Source organism: Rhinatrema bivittatum, chromosome 1 (assembly GCF_901001135.1).
Source record: "Rhinatrema bivittatum chromosome 1, aRhiBiv1.1, whole genome shotgun sequence".
Taxonomy (NCBI): domain Eukaryota; kingdom Metazoa; phylum Chordata; class Amphibia; order Gymnophiona; family Rhinatrematidae; genus Rhinatrema; species Rhinatrema bivittatum.
This window is the reverse complement of record NC_042615.1, coordinates 211430847-211448687: the sequence shown is the minus strand read 5'-3', so window position 1 is coordinate 211448687 and position 17841 is coordinate 211430847. Positions and strand designations below refer to the sequence as shown.

Below are 17841 nucleotides of genomic sequence, written 5' to 3'. Positions count from 1 at the left end.
AGTACCTTAAGTTGGTAGGAGCTGTCTGTGAGGTCTGGATCCCTGCCCTTTGCAGAGGAGGGGAGGATCTAAAGGTATTGTTTAAGAGCTGTGTTTGCTCCTGACTCAAATGTGCTGCATTGAGAGGAGAGTGCCCTCTGGTACTGTCAGGAGATAAAAATTGGAGAAGACTCCAGGAAAGGTATGAGAATTGGGACTTATGTCCTGATAAAAAAGTTGGGATTTTATTCTAACCATTCTACAGTGGGCAGAATCTGTAGGATATCTGAGAGCTGGAAGAAGGATTGTACTTTCTTCAAATCCAAGTAACTGGAAGGAGAAGAAGGTTCAGTGCTAAGGAGTTGGTTTCTAAAAGGAATTCAGACACTTTACTAGAAGAGTCACAAATTTATTATTTTCTTCGGCCTATTTGTTTATTGATTTTATTTAAACTCTAATTTGAGTGCTGTAAATGTTCTTCAGTTATTTAATCAACTATCAGTAAAGAAGTTGGAAACCACACTGCCTCTCGGTGTGATTTGTGGATGCAAAAGAATGTGACTATTATCAGTGCTGTTTACAGGGAAGGACAAGGGGCTTGTACTGTGTTTGAAGCAAAAGGGCCTTGAAGCTTTGCTTTCCCCCCCGAATGGGGAGCTAAGATTTGTAAGACCATCTGTAGAAACTGAGAGCAGCTAGGGTCCATCTCTCTTTCTGCGAGTTCCAAGGTGCAGTCTTGGGGATCCAGCCCGTCCAGGGGTTACATGTGTTTGGTTTTTTGTTTTTACAATACTTCTCCCTACTTATTCACTTCCATCACTATGACTCAAAATAAAACTGAGGAGCTGCACGTCTGATCCTGATCAAAACTTCATACAAGCATCACCTGAGAATCGTAAAAAATTAAGCATATTTATACACAAGTGGCTACCTTAATTTTGAAATGTGATATAAAGGAGTAGACATCAGCTATATCCTGACAGTTATGTAAGTGATGAGTTTTGGATTATGAGGCAGAAGGTGTTTTTATTTATTTTGTTTTGAACAGGAGGTTTAATGAATGCTCATCATGAAAAACCAAAGAACAGACTTGGGAAAGGAGATTCTGAAAACAGGGAGGAATGATCATAAACTTCCACAAATTTAGAAATGTAAGAATACATATTAGCAGAAAAAAAAAGATGTATGAATGCAATGAAGAGAGGAAGCGTCATTCTGCTGCTCAGGCTGTCCATGGCTGGGCATGCTAAGGAGGTTCAGAGCCCCAGGGGGGAGCGGGGGACACTTCGTGGCTAGACTTGGAGGGAGGGGGCATGCATGTTCAGGTTCTGGAAGGAACCACGATTTGGGGGGCCCTGGCTGAACAATTGCTACTGCAATGGTTGAACTAGATAGATGTGTGTGTGGAGGCAGGGGAAGAGGGGGCTTAAAATGGAGGAAATTTTCATTAGGTAGTTGTGAACGGCAGCTCATGATGCCACAGCCCGACTAAGAGATTATTCTGATTGAGCTGGAAGCCCAAAGAAGCAGGAAGATGATTTCAAAATCCCCCAAAAATAATAATAAAAAAGTAACGACACTAGAAACAATTAAGGTGATATTTCCAGGATTCTCGTCAGTGCTGCAGCTTTTGTACTAATATCAGCAGCTGTCCTGCCAACACCACTGCACTGATGCTAAAAATATAAATTCTGAGAATTGCTGGATGGCTTCCCTGCTCTTCTCAGATCATGAAAATAAGGATGGATGATTTTGCATTTATATTTTTGCACTCTTTGTTATCCCTGGCTCTTTCTGAGTGTTGTGCATCTTTTCAACAGTTGCACCACAGCTTTTGTGTGTGTATTGCTGGACTGCTCAAGAGCTTCTCTGTCTTGGTCTACAAGTCCTTAGCTGGAGCTGGACGTGAAGGGTTGGCCCATGCAGAAAGCTATGGTAATGTCCATCTTCCTGTGAACCACATACAACACCCAGGGCACGCTGCCTGGGATATCCTGTTCAGCAAGGTATCACAGCACCCGTATGGAAGGAGGTAAAATCAAGGCGCAGTGTTCCAACCTCCACGCGATAATTCTGGCAGCACTAAAGGCGCACTAATTAGTAAATTAACGTGCACTTCCTTCAAAGCCAACACAATGGATACCTGGGAACTGTGAACGTGACTGTAAGCATAAGGTTGGGGAATGGTGATCCCCTTCGATGCCAGATTCCTTAAGATTCACTCTACATCATGCTTGAGTTTCACGCAGATCTTACCTTTGTGGATGCGCTGCATGTGTTTGGTGTGATTGGAATTATACTTCCAGCCAGGAATGCTTAGGATCTGGAGGTGAAGATTAGGGGGCAGGGTCACAGGATAATTGGTGACTGTATGCACTCTTCCCTGCAGTTTTTGTCTATCCCCTGAAAAACACACACATACAAGGCAAATCATAGTTGGCACCAACTGCAACAAAACACTGTAGCTCCATGGCTGACCAATGTAAGAAAATGTTTATGAAACTGGACTACAGTGGAAAGAAACAGCATAAAGAGCAAGAGAAGCTAACAGTGTTTTAAGGTCATAATTCTGTTTTGCCGATTTGACTCTCTAAGCTAACATGCGACCCCCAACAGGTTTACAATGGAAAGAAGAACCAGTTGATCTGATGCTGAGTTGCATAACATAACATAGTACAGATCATACAGCAAGAAGAATCAAACAAAGAATGTGTCTATTATTTAGGTGGGTCTCAAAAGTTATTTTTTTAGAAGTTTTTACATGAGAAACACATGCCTCCAGAAGAAGTCTTACTTCTGGGTCTTTTTTTTTCCCCATAATCATCTTAATTGCTTTTTTTTTTTTTTTTAATGAAAACAGTGGTTCATACAACTCGACTTGAAATCTGAGTTAACATTTATCAACTGAGATCAATGATTAATATTCAAATGCTAACATATAACACTACAATAAATTCTCCTCACCCCTGCTCCACCCCCTTTTTCCCTTCCCCCCTCCCCCCCTCATCTAGAAACTCTCATAATGTAGCTGGGCTATCCAAAGTTTGAGCTATCCCAAGTCTGTTTTATGGTTCTCATTAGCCAGAGCCATTCAATCAATTCAATGTTAATTCTTCCAATTGTACTATATATGTTATACTGTATAAACATACACTTAGCCATAACAAACTGTCCCCAACAAAAATATATATACATATATATACACACATATGTATACACACAGATACCCCTAGCATTTCTGATAGTGAAGAGATACCACCACTGCGACATTTCATAAACTTCATTAGTAACAACTGTGCAAATTATAATTTAGAATTATAGTTAGAAGGCAAGTATTGAATTCTTCACTTGTGGAGAGAGTTGTTAAGAAGGGTTGCCAAACCTGCAATACATTCTTATATCCATTCTCTGTAAGACTTTTTGCTGTTAGGTATTCAAATGTTAGAAGCTTAGTCATGCCGGATTTCCACTGAAAGTAGGTTGGGGTTTCTTTCCCTACCCATGTATATAAAATGTTTTGGGGTTTTTGGGTTTTTTTTTTTTTTGCTATTAAAGAACTTTAATCCAAAAATAGTATCTGGAGTGATTTTATGGAAAGTGATATGTTGTCATATTGACCGAAGACCCATATTTTTAGTGCAAATAGGATATGCATGTTAAAAAGTTTCCTATGTTCACCTGTAGCTCTTTCCAGAATAAATGAATTTTGCAGCATCCCCAGAAACTATGAATATAATCCCCACTTTCTGTATCATACTTTAGGCAACTTGAGGATTCACATAACTTAGCATGAAATGCTCTATCCTGTGCCATATATGCTTGATTTAGAAATTTAAACTGAGTCTCTTGCAATAGCACATTTTCAGTAATTTTATTAATATTCCTATAGCTCTTCTCCAATTCTTGCACTGACAGCGGGAATCCTGACCATTTATATCCATTTTTTAAAAATATCCAACAGAGCTACATTATTCTTTTTTATGTGCTGTAATGCCCTATTAAATCTCGCACATGAATTTTTCTTTTTTTTTTTTTTTACTACTGATCAGTATTTCCTCCAAAGGGCGGGGCCTCTGCATGTCTAGGTTGAGTTTTATACACTCATTGATAAAGTGTCTAACCTGCAGGTATATATAAAAGTCTTTATGTGCTAGTGGAAACTTTGTTTGCAGTTCCTAAAAGCTATGCATGATTCTAGAATCTCCATTAAACATTTGATGAATTTGTTTGAGCCCCTTCTTTTTCCAGGCCCTAAAAATAGGATTATCTAAACCCGGCATAAATTCTGGGTTCTCATATATAGACATGTATGGAGTAGCTCTGCTCAACCTGTGTATTCATTTACATAGAAAATCCCAAGCCCTACGGCAAGAATTCATTATTAAAAGTTCTTTAGCCTCTTCAGGTATCTCCCGTTCGACAACGTGAAGCATGGCATTCAGAGAGTTAGGGTCAAGCCAAGCCTGCAGTAGTTGCGTCGGTGAATAATCTGAAGTATCAAACAACCAATCTACAACATGTTGCAGCATACGTGCAAGATTATATAGCTGTATATTCAGACAATCTGCTCCCCCTGAATGAACTGGCATTGCTAAAGTCTCTAGTGATATTCTCGCTTTCTTCCTGTTCCATAGAAACAGTCTAATATTTACATTTCTCTAATTTCTTTTCTACGTAACCAAATAGAGAGCATTTGCACTACATAAAGCCACTTGGGAATTGCCATCATTTTTATTAGTTGGATTTTGCCTAAGAAAGAAAGGGGTAAAGTTCTCCACCGGCGTAGGGAATTCACAATTTCCTGCAACAGTGGGTACACATTAGCCTCATATAGTCTCTCTGTATCCGTCGGTGTCTTTATCCCTAAATATTTCATATTCCCCCTCCACCCATCATAGAGGAAAACCTGCACCCCAATCTTCCTTCAAAGTTCCGTATACCCTCAAGGCTTCTAATTTATCTTGGTTAATTTTTAAACATGCAAATTTTCCAAAATTATTTTGGTGCTGCAGCACTCTCTAAAGGGAATCCCTAGGTCAGAGCTTTCCAAACTTTTCATGTTGGTGACACACTTTTTAGACAAACAATTTCGGGACACAGTAATTAGTCTACAAGCAAACCGGAGGTTAAAGGTTAAATGAACGAAATGTATTTCGACAATTTATGTATGTTTCCTTAAATATATACATAATAAAATGTTTCACGACACAACATATCTTGTGAAAACCTTTCATTTATATTAAAAATATATAATATTCCAAGATTAATGTTATTGTTATAATTTATGAGTAACAATAATAAAACAAAGTTATTGTGTTATTCAATTTACCTCTTTAATGAGATATATGAGCTTGATGGGATGAACACAGCTTTTGAATATTTGGTGTTAATAAAAAAGTCCAAAGGGTCTTCTGCATAATTTTAAAAAGCTGGCCAGTTTCACACTATAAAATTATTGATAGCCTCATTCCACTAATTATATATGGCTATGAGAGTGAAGTTTGGAATTTATAGGAAGGGACAGAATGTCAATATAAATCCTGCTCCTCCACTTCTGTAACTCTGCATCCACTGAAATTCCCCCAAACAATGGAGCTTGGATGTTTCCCTTACAGCTCATCATACTAAAAGATATTTTCAAATGCTGGTGTCACCTCACAGTAACAGCAAACACCTTCCACTGCCAGGCACATTGTGAACTAAAATAAAACCTCGCAAAAAAGACACTCAAAATCTATACTGCAATCCCATTGTAACATAACAGTAATAACACCAAGGACTCAAACAACAATAACCCTACCTATGAAAAAGCATGGGTAAATATTACACTGGGTCCTAGAATACCAATACACCACCTATTGAGGAAACAAAACAAACCCGATTGCTATAGATCCCTATGCTAGCAGAATCTCTCATCATGGTCACACACACAGAGCAGAGACAGACCCTCACCAAATACAGAATACAAAATAAAGGAGCACAAATTAGACAAAAACTGAAATGGAAACTCCAAGAAGCCAGACTCTGTGTATTAACAATGGAAAAACAGAACCACCATTCCTCATAAAACAAACAAAATCAAGAAACATAAAGCATCAGTTATAATAGTAAAACCATACTAATAAAAGAATATTTTAAAACTACTGATAAATAGAATTTCTATTAATTAAAATCATATACATTTTTTACAATTTCCCAGAGGTTATCCTCTCTCACACAGACTCACATGTCCATTCTCTCTCACACATACACTGTCACATACATACACATTCATGCTCTTATACCCACCATAACCTCTCCCTCTCACAGACACTGACACACTCTCAGGCTCTAAGACACTCTCTCCCCCTCCACACACACCCCACACACAAACTCTTACTCCCCTGGATTTTCTCATACACACTCTCTCTGGCACCCTCACATACACACAAACACACACACCCAGGCAAGTTCCCAATCATTCTCACACAAACACACACACCCAGGCAAGTTCCCAATCATTCTCACACAAACACACACACCACACCAGGCAAGCTCCCAGTCATTCTCACACACTAAAACTGACCCCCAGGCAGGCTCCCATTCATTTTCACACCACTACTCCCTCACCATCCCCCAGGCAGGCACCCATCCATTCACACACACATACACCCCCAGGCAGGGCACCCATTCATACACATGCACACACTAAAGGCAGACCCCCTCTCTTTCTTTTGCCAGCAACCTCGGAGCCTCTCTCATTCCTCTGCTGCCACTGATGCCGCATGGCTATTGGGGAGGCGCTGATTGCTGCTATTGGCACTGAAGCCCATTCTGCTGCCTCCTCTGTGCAGGCCCTGTGGGTTTCCAGTTCCTCCAGGTTGATCTCGTACATTGTGAGATCCGCATAGAGAAAGTGCTACTCTTGACATTAACAAAGATTACATGTGCCAATCAGTAAAAAGTAAATTTCTTTCTTTTTTTTTTTTTTTACCTTTGCTGTCTGATCTTAGTTTTCTAATTGGTTGGTCCCAGGCTTTTTTGTTCCACCTCCCCTTTCTTATTTTTTGCCAATTCATTTCATATTGTCTTTTTTTCTATTTCTTTTCTCTCCATCTATCTTCTTCCCTCAAACATACAGTCAGGTTCTCATTCTCACATGCTTTCTCTCTCCTCTCACACACACACACACACACACACACAGGCTCTCACTCTCACATGCTCTCTCTCTCATACAATCATTCATACACAGTCTCTCTCTTGCACATGCTGTCTGACTCTCACACACCCAGGCTCTCTCTCACTCCCACATGCTGTCTTGCTCATGCACAGGCTCTCACTGTCACATGCTGTCTCTCTCTCACACACACACAGGCTCTCATATGCTATCTCTGCAAACATTGAGATCCTCACTCCCACACCCAATCTCTCAACTCACACAGGCACCCAATCTCTCAACTCATCTCATACACGCACACAATCTCTCAATTCAGCTCATACAGGCACCCAATCTCTCAACTCAGCTCAGCTCATACAGGCACCCAATCTCTCAACTCAGCTAATACACGCACTCTACGGGCCCTCAGCCTCTCTCTTACCTCTGGGCCTCCTCTTCACGGGTCGCTGCAGGATCGGCTCTGCAGCGGCCCTGATCTTCTCGGGCCGATCCGATCCGCAGTGGGGGCCCTGCTACCGGGCCTCTTCTCGCCCGCTGCAACAACACGGCTCCTCTTCTGCACGCGGCTGCTTCATCTCCTTCCTGCCCGTGCGGCTCCGGCAACATTTTTCTTCCGGGGCCGCGTGGGCAGGAAGGAGGTGGAGCACCTGCACGTTTAGACGTGCCCTTTTTCTTCGGGCCGTGGTGACGTGAACTCACCACGGCCTTACCGATCTTCCGGCTGTGTAACGATTCTTCGCTGCTCAGCCGCCAGTGGGATGAGCTCCACCGGCAGCCGCATTGGCTCCCACTTGCCGGTGTGTCACGTGCACCGGGCTTGCGAGACACACCGACACACCAAAGTGTCGCGACACACACTTTGGAAAGCTCTGCCCTAGGTTCTGTAAGAATAACCAGAACATTGTCCGTAAAGGCCGCTATTTTAAATGTTCGATTCTTTCCAGTAAATCTTCGAATTCCAACATCATTTTCAATTTTCCATAGTAGAGGGTCTATAGATAAGATGTATAGTAAGGGAGAAAGTAAACAACCCTGACGTTCACCTCTGTTAACATAGAGATCACGGGACTTATATCATTAGCTTTAATATTGCAGGTTGGAGATCTATAAAGAAGGGCTATACACTTAATTACATCACCTGTGAACCAAACTGTTTCAAAACTGAGAACATATATGCCCACAAAACCCTATCAAAGGCCTTCTCAGAATTGAAACCTACTGCCACCGCTGGGGAATGACAATTTGCATAAAGACATGGCTGTTATGTTTAACTATGTCTGTACTTTCTACCCCTGCTCTTTATGAACCCCGCCTGGTTCTTAGAAATACTAGAAGGGAATATTAGGCCCATTCCATCAGCAATGACTTTAGCAATTATCTTGAAGTTGCAGTTTAGAAGCAAGATGGGCCTATAGGAAGCCGGAAGCAAAATGTCTTTCCCCAGCTTGGCCAATACCGTGATGAAAGCCTTGTTAAAATGGGCTGGAAAGGCATCTTGCTTTAAGTCAGCTAGACAAAAATTATTCATAGGTCTAATAACATATTGGCTCAGGATTTTATAGTAATCATAAGTAAACTTGTCTGGGCCGAGGGACTTGCAGGGTTTGCTAGCTTTGATAACTCAGATGATCTCATGAGTTTGTATAGGCCTGTTCAAAAACTGCAATTGTTGCTCAGTAACTTGAGGCAACTTCAGATCTTTGAAAAACAGATCTTCTTCTATTGGCCCCCCCTACTCTATCCTCCGAGTGCAATGCATCATAGAACTTTCTAGGCATTTCACAGATATCTGCACATTTTGTGACAAAAGAACCCTGATTGTTCTTTTCAATAATTGTTTTCCCCCTCCACACCTTCATTAGGTTTGTCAATAATTTACCCTCTTTATTACCAAAGTGAAAAAAATTGTGTTCTGTTTTTGCTTTTCCTCAAAATAGCCAGCATTTGCTTGAACCCAAAGCAAGGCAGTGTTGAGTTCTTTCCTGGCTGTGCACTTATCATATCCTGGGACTATGTTTTATATTTAAGTTATCATCCTTCCATTTCTCCACTGCTTGTTCCATTGAATTGAAATGGGGCTGAGACCACAAACTGCCAGCTAGGGAGAGCTGCGGAACTTGTTCCTGGCGGAGTAGCCTCTCTCTCCCATTAGCCTAATTTGAGGTGGAACTTCCAGGGCACAAGAATATCAATAACTTTATGCCTTACAGTGTAGAGAACAGAGAACAGAAACACGCAGCAACTTTCTGCTTTTAGAGCTGGAAACAAAAAAAAAAACTTGATTCTGCCATCTCTAATGAGACTTAGGCTAGCTTAGCAATAAATCCTCTTGCTTCTTCCACCTTTTCAAACAGCTCGCATGCCAGACACGTAAACGCGCAGGGTAAATCAACGCAAATTTAATCTGTTTCTCTACCAGTTCAAAATAGAGCGGATTAAATTCTTTACGTTGTAAGGAGACTTTTGTGGAGTAATCCTGGAAAACAGGAACTTGCATTTCTTGGTCTGTAACAGATCTTGTTATGCAAAAAGCCTGCATCAATTGCTGTTATGTTTAAAATTTAGCACTTTGGCTATTGAAATTCTGGGTCTGTGATCACCATCACATTTGTTGCCTAAACGATGCGCATGTTCAATCTTTAATTCTCCCACCAGCTTTGGCAAATTTAATACTTCTGGCAACCATTTTTCTAGGAACGCCAGCAAATGGTGCTCCTCTACTGTTTCCACCAAACCTACCAGCCTTATATTGCTTCCTCTAGACCAGTTCTCCAGGTCTTCTATTTTTCCTGATTGCAGTTCCACCTTCTTTTCCAGAGAATGTACTTTACTTCCCAGAGCGCCCGAGTCATCTTCTAAGAGGAACACTCCCCCCCCTACAGTTTCTAGCTGCAGTCCAAATTTATCAAGGATTTTAACTGATTCGCTCTGAAATAGAATCCATTTGCTGTCTAGAGCAGTTACTAACCTTGCTATTTCTGCGATAGTGTCATCACCCAGTACATGGTAATCACAACGTGAGAGAGTACAAGCTCCCTACTCATCACATCACAACATACATAGGGAACCCTATGAGTTCATTTTTTAACTCATAGGGTTCATATGCATAGATGACATATGTCATCTATGCATAGATGACATATTTTTTCTGTGGCATGGTGAGGAATCAAGTCTTGTAAACGCTTTGGACCCAAACCTTCATTTCACGATGCAGTACAGTAAGTCTAAGATCGACTTTTTGGACATTTCCATACAGAAAATGGACAATCAATTCATTACTACATTGTTCAAAAAACCTACAGATAAAAATGTTTTACTTCATTTTTCCAGTTTCCACCCATATCATTTAAAAAATAATTTACCAATCGGACAATTTTTGAGACTACGACGTATATGTTGCAACATAGAGGAATATAATATGCAGGCACAAGCATTAGCAACACGATTGCTCAATAGGGGTTATCCATCTAAAACAATTAGAGCAGCGTTCAAGAGAGGTTATAATGCCCAACGCATATGGCTACTTTTGGAAAGAGATGACGTCACTCACGATCCGATTTCGTATGTACATTAAAATATTCAACAAAGGCTACTCTGATTGCGGCCATTATTCGTAAATACTGGCATATATTACAATTCCATTCTGCTTTTAAAGAGTTACCCATGATCACATACAGTCGGGGGCAAAAATTTGAGAGATTTACTGACGCACTCTTTTTTACGTCCTGATACTGCTCAATTTGGTTCACATTCCGGTGAACATTCTCCTTGCAATAACTGCTCTTTATGCGCACAAACTATTAGTGGACCAACATGGACGGATAACAAGGGTAATTTGTATTATGCTAAAACAAATACCGATTGCACATCAACACATGTAGTCTATCTATTAATCTGCCCTTGCAATAAATATTACGTGGGCAGAACAAAGAGAGTTATACGCACTAGATTGATTGAACATCGAAGTTGTGTAGCCACGAAAAAATTACAGGCCCCTATTGTAGCACATTGTGTTGAATTTAATCATACATTTGCAGATTTTAAGTGGAGAATCATCGATAAAATCTTGATGACAAGTAGGGGGGGTGATTCACAAACATTACTGAACCTGCATGAACAACGGTGGATTTATAAATTAGCTTGTACTGCTCCTGAGGGATTGAATGCCGAGATTGATTGGTACTCTGTAATTTAACTTCAATTTCACAGCTGATATGTGTAGCAGTGATTTCTTGACGCGGCAACCCCTCATTGGTTCATTTTTTCTTTAAAAATGGTGCCTAGTCATTCTATCTTCCGGTTGAAGAGACGGATCACCAGAGCACGGAAAACATTACTGAGCAACAAACACCGTTAGTACCGCTGTGAATAAGGTAAAATTTTGACATTACGATTTTTGAAGTTATTGACTTATAGATGTGTTTTTTAGATGGCCCCATGAAGAAGGTGGAAAACCGAAACACGGACCGTGTCGGGCATGTTATCCTCATGGCACAGAGTCACACAGTTTCTTCAATTTATATCACTTGAACAAGCTAAGTAATATCATTATTATGAAAAATAAGAATTAAGCAAGAATTTATGGCTTTTACTAAGGTGAATAAGCACATTTTTATCAAGGTGAATAAGCACATATGAAAAAAACAAAAAAATGGCGTTGGATGACCTATGATTATATATTGAGTGGTAGTGCGAGACATACTACTTGCTATCTAGCACACTCATTCAAAAGAAGGCTCCGAAAAAATGCCTATATGAGGTCATAATCAGTGTATAATAAAAAGAACTCTCTCTGATATTTCAGCTGTAATATTGACAGAAGAAATAGAGGTGATGTTTGGTCCTTTAATAACGAGTACAATAATTCAAAAACATGTGCAACCCAATATACAAAAATATACACATTTATTTAGCAGCAATGTATTAACATTTAAAACACATATACCCACTACAATCACTCATCCACATACACTCCCCACCCATTAAAACCCCATCTATTCCCTTTTAATAGATGCACCATACATATTTCACTTAAAGCGCTTAACACAAATTCTTAAATCCTAAATGTATTCTTTCCACGGGAGTAGTTCACAACGTCCCAACAGGGATCCCCGTTTCGCCGCAGCTTCCTCAGGGGACAAATCACTCCCACTTCATCCGGAGACGACGAGACCCACCGGCCTTCCACCCTCCAGATTATTACACCTAAAACACACTTCCTCCAATTTCAATCACTGGCACCGCTGCACACCTTCTCAGTTATATCACCACCTCAAATATATCTTCAGCAATTCCTGGTATATTCTAATTGTTCCACTTATCATACAATCCACTTTATGTGTGCCTCACAAACAGCTTAGCAGGCACCAAGAGAATATCTCAATAATGAAAGCATAACAGCGTCCACCATCTTAACAGCAATCAATAGGACACTGACTATCTAATGTTCTAATGTTCTCAGGAGTCTCTCATGAGCAACTTCATCAAATGATTTGTGAAAATTCAAATATACTATATTGACCAGCTCACTCTTAGCCCCACTTATTTACACTTTCAAAGAACTCCAATAAATTAGCCACAACTTCCCTTTGCTAAATCCATGCGGGATCTTCCTCATTAAGCCATGCTTAAATATGCCCAGTAATTCTTTTCTTTACAATAGCTTCTATCACAATATCTTCTGGCGCTCATGTTAGACTTACTGTTCTATAGTTTCTTGGATCGTCCCTGGAGCTCTTTTTAAAAACTGGCATCATGTTGGCTACCCTGTGAGTCAAAGGTACAGAGCCTGATATTATTAATAGCTTTAGGTTACCAGTAGCAGGTCTCTAATTTCGTATATAATGTCCTTTAAAACTTTTGGGATGAATGCCATCAAGTCCTGATGATTTGCTATTATTTAGTTTATTAATGTGCTCTAGTACCTCTTCCAGATTCACACTGATTTGCATCAGTTCCTCCAAGTCATCACCTACAAATTGGTACATATAGATTGGAGGATCAAGTAGAATGAAGAAAAAAAATAGGTATCTGGTTGAAATGAATTCACTGCCTAAAGGGGGATCTTTGTTGGACCTGAAATCTTTCATCTTTAATTATGTTAGTCTAATGTAATCCAGCTACTTTTCTGGATCTAATTTCAAAATTGTTCATACAAGTCAACAAAAGTATTTTTTTTTGCAATTTTTTGGCAGTAAAATCAGGCTGAATATATCGCATAAATTGTTCATTTTATTGTACCCCCCTTTGAGGTTTCTTTGGAAAGGATAAGCAGGTTATCAAGTGTAAGTAAAAGAATAAATATAATCAATCACCTGCCAGCTGTCCAAATGTGACCACTGGTCTGTGTTCCAGTGCCAGTCCACTTTTCTGATACAGCGCAGTAGTCACAGGTTTTGATCCGAGCATAAGCCAGATCACTGGCTTAACCACTGACGTATCATTCAGAGTCAGGTTGTAATTCAGGTCCCATTCAAGATTATTCCACAACCTCCTGTGAAGCATTATCTGTTTTAGGGGGTAACAATTCAAAATGTCATCATTTTTCAACAAATAATTGCAGCGTGTTTGGTACTAAAGTATCAAAAATTCCAGAAACACATTAAGGCTTTCCTGTTTTCTAGTGCTTGCATGGGTGGGGTTGCAGGGGTAAAGGGTTTAGCAGTGAAGTGGGTGATTGTGTTTCATTTTGTTCCTTTTTATATTTTTTATGGATGTTTTTGTTGTAAACCACTCTGATAGTTTTGCTTATGGTGCAGATATACATTTTTAAATAAATAAACATGGCATAGTTTTTGTAGATGCAGCATCCTTTGTCGTTTGCATGTTATGTTAGCACGAATGCTACAGTGCAAAGTCTTCTAATTCACCCCAAATCATATCCTGGTCTCCATAAAAAAGGAAATAATAATTTGGAATAACATACATGTTCTCACTAAGAAAAACCACTGCTTGGTTAACTTACTAAAAATGTATTTAATGTTCATGCATTATGCTTCAATGCCAACAAGTAGTATATAATGTTAAAGTAAAACTCTACAAATACATCAGGACTGGATATAGGAACCACAGAGATACCACTTGTGTATGTGCATGGTGACATTCATCTCCCTCTCCTCCCATCAGCTGGCAGGACGATAGTCACTCCTGACCCACTGGCACTCTGGAGAAAGTGATGTCAGAATCTGGGGGGAGGGAGTGGGAGTGGGGGTGAGGCTCTTCAATCTTGGGAAGCACCCATTGTCAGTTGAATCACCCGGGTCAACCTGCTCCATCTATTGATGGCAGAGAAAAAGCTCTTTAAGGCAGGCAGGAGGTTTTAGAGGTGAGATTGAGGGGGAGGGGAGGCCCTTGAAAGGGGGGGTGGACTAATTTCAGAGGGTTGGGGAAGTAGAACTTGGAGATGCTCAGGGTGCCAGTGGGGTTAAGGGAAAATGAATAAGGCCCGATGCACCAGTACAGTGTGCTAACCCCTTTGCTTTTGGGAGCTAAATATGGTGCACAGAGTTTTGCTCTGACTTGTGAAAGTTAATAGGAGGATAATGTGCAAATTAGATCATTACACCCCTACTTGCAGGATTTAAGTACATGGCTGTGCTCCTTTTAGCACAGTATTGATGACAATTTAGTATGGGTTTTCATCCATTCTAAACCTCCCGTGAATAGCGCCTGCGTAAACGTTCACATTGTTTTGTGACTAAACCCCTATTATCCAAATTTGACACAGCAAATGCAAACAAAATAAATTAAGAGCAAATCAAATAAGGACAGATTTTTTGCCAGGACTGAAAGCAATGTCTTCTGGTACAACTTTATGATGCTGATGATGCAAGATTAAACTGAGGTATTCTTCTGCCCTTCTCCTGGTCAGCAACTCTAACTGAGACTCTGCCTTTTGCCATCACGGACTAGAAGTCTGCTTCTTACTACTTGCTCTCTGCCATTTCTGCTCCTTATCTCCTGATCTGTGAAAGAAATGTTAACCACTACCCTATTCTGACAGGATTCGGTTTGCCATCAATTTCTTGTCAGAGCAAATTCAACTTTTGCTGCCTGTATTTCTCTGTTCTGCCAAATGTTTTCTTCATGCAATCCAGATAAGAACAGTTAAACAGGCAATCATTTCTGTTAGCTGGTGTGGGTGTCAGTACTGTGGCAAACCAGTTAATACATTGAACAGCAGCAGTTGCACTCTGCTTTCACTTCCTGTATTAAGAATAAAGTGAATCTCTTTAATTTAGGAAGTTAGTTGAGGTGGAAAATGTTTCTCACTCCTCACTTACCTCCACCTGTCCATTTTCTTGGCTGGAGACACCATGTGCTCTCTCTGACAGCATTACCAGTCTTGTAGTGTCATCCTCAATGTAAGCAGTTCGAACCATTGGATAATAGTTCTGCAAAAACAAAAGAAATTGAGCAAAGGAAAAAACTCCAAACAGATGCAAAAGCTTTTATGCAGCTAATCTGGCTCCTTCCAATGAATATAACACCTGAAAAGTGACTAGACAACTGCTGCATAAAAAGTTTAAATTCAACTTCTGGGCAAGCCCATTTAGGCAGAAGCTTCCCTAGACCTAAAAACAATTGCCATGTGGCTCCTGACTGTTGTCTCGTCCTCAAATGCTGGCATTATGCCTCCAAAGTAACACATACCAGCCCCTACACAAAGAGGAAAATAAGAATGAGGATAGGACTTCCTTTTCGACCTTCAAAGTTTGCCATATCCTTTCCCGATCAGCCTCACACTGCTATTTCCCTTCCCCGCATAGATGCACTGCAGACACAGTCCTGCCACCAAAGTAGGTCAGAGCAGAAACGCAGAACATGATGGCAGATCCAGTCTGCCCAATTTAGTTCCTGTTACAATATCATACGCACAGTCTTCAGTCACAAATGGAAAGGCACTCTAAAGTCGCTGTCGGAAGACAAACCAATACTCCAGGTGCTGTCCCTATATTAAATATCACCTCAGAAGCTGTGTGTGTGTGTGTGTGTGTCAGCTTCAGTCAACCCCCCAAATACACTGTTAGTAAGACACGGGTCCTTTATGCAATATTCTGAACAACACAGCCACCAGTTTTCTCGCGCTCTCTCCACGCTCTCCCTTCCCCAGGTGACTGTGACAGCAGGGCCCCTCTGCCCTGAAAGGATGGATAGGGATCTTGTATCACTGCCAGCTCTCTCGCTGCTGCTCTATGATCACCTGGCAGGGATGGAAGCTCAGATGCTACAGCTCTGAACTCTGCCACTCTGCAGAATCAGACACCCAAGGCAGTTTCCAGCTGAGTAACAAGCGCAGTGGTTTCACCGGCTGACCTAAATGCTACACGTTTAAAAGTGGTGCGCAGTCGTCATGCTTACTCTAGCCAGAGTGTTATTGACATAGGTCTTGAAAAGTCTCTTCTGCATTTGGTACCCATTGTTGTCAGTATGAATTGTCTTGTTAGTCATTAGATCTGTGCTTGTCCTCATGACTGCCTCACGGTTGAGCTCCAGCGGTCCAGCTCTGTATTCTTGCTCCATGCGGTGACACAGTAAAGTCTTGTCATAGCCGTCTGGTACTCTGTAGATCCTTGAGTACACGGCATAGATATAATCTTCTGAACTTAGATTACTATAAAAAGAAAAACAGAGACCTGGTGCAGTTACATGATGATTAAAATCAAAATTTTATTAACTCAGATACTACTGTTCAGCATGGGTGAACTGCAGTGGGCAAGGGAGTCAAACGACGCAAGTGACAGGATTCGCTGGCACTCAAAACTTCCCAACATAGGTGGCAGATCTGGCTTCTACGTACATTCCAAGGGATCCTTAAAAACTTGTGTACAGAACCATGCAATGACACATTTATAAACTGTTTCAAAAACAAGGGAATGTGCGAACTCTTCATGAACATTATGGTTCAAAGTTCAGAAGCGCAGTGAGGGGACAATTTAGCTGGTTACAGTTAGCCAGAGAAACTGTCATGCATATTCAGCGGAGCCCTGCCAATTATGTACTCCACTGAATAGAGCTGAATATAGTTATCCTGCTAATTTTAAGACTGCTCTCCAGCACGACCAGACTTAATCATATAAGTTATCTGTCTAATTTAACTCTGGCCCAGAAAAGCCTCCAGCTTATCCAGTTAACTTTTATTTAGCTAAACAGTTAGCCAGGTAAGTTGGAGGCATTCAGAGTGGCAGAAATTTTAAACCTATGGGGGCCGATGCAAAAAAAAAAAAAAAAAAATGCATTGAAAGCAGGCGCTGGGTCTTCAGCGCCCACTTTCCTAACTTGCCCCCAAGCACCTCTCCTGAGGGCGCCATGCAATATTTTAATTAGGGGTCGTGCTGTCAAGGAGAGGCTAGGGTCGATTGCATGCCCGTAGCGCCTCCTTGACCACTGGCGCCCATGAGCAGTCGGCTGTCCGCCAGTTTAGAAAATAGACGCTGAATTTATCGGCGTCCATTTTCTTAATCTGCGCACAGTCACGGGTTCGGAAAACGGACGCTGGTTAACTGAGCAGCCATTTCCCGAACCTGATTGCCGGCACTTTAAAAAAAAAATTTTTTTTAAATCTTTCGTTCCTCTGACTTAATATCGCCACGATAAGTCAGAGGATGTACAGGAAAGCAGTATTTTCTGCTTTTCTGTCCAACTTTTTGGGGTGTTCAGAAATTAAAGCCTGTTCCGGGCAGGCATTCATTTCTGAGCGCAAGAAT

The 17841-nt window shown here is 40.8% G+C and overlaps 1 protein-coding gene across 2 annotated transcripts in view; it reads right to left on the bottom strand.

The window, feature by feature from the left end:
• Positions 1-17841, bottom strand: part of MAN2B2 (mannosidase alpha class 2B member 2) — a 143338-nt gene that overhangs the window by 30027 nt on the left and 95470 nt on the right. For both annotated transcript variants that reach the window (XM_029591516.1, XM_029591527.1), the window contains exons 13-16: positions 16496-16748; positions 15418-15528; positions 13450-13642; positions 2236-2382 (exon numbers count right to left, since the gene is read on the bottom strand). In XM_029591516.1, coding sequence (XP_029447376.1) covers positions 2236-2382; positions 13450-13642; positions 15418-15528; positions 16496-16748 — 704 coding nt within the window. The remainder of the gene's footprint in view (positions 1-2235; positions 2383-13449; positions 13643-15417; positions 15529-16495; positions 16749-17841) is intronic.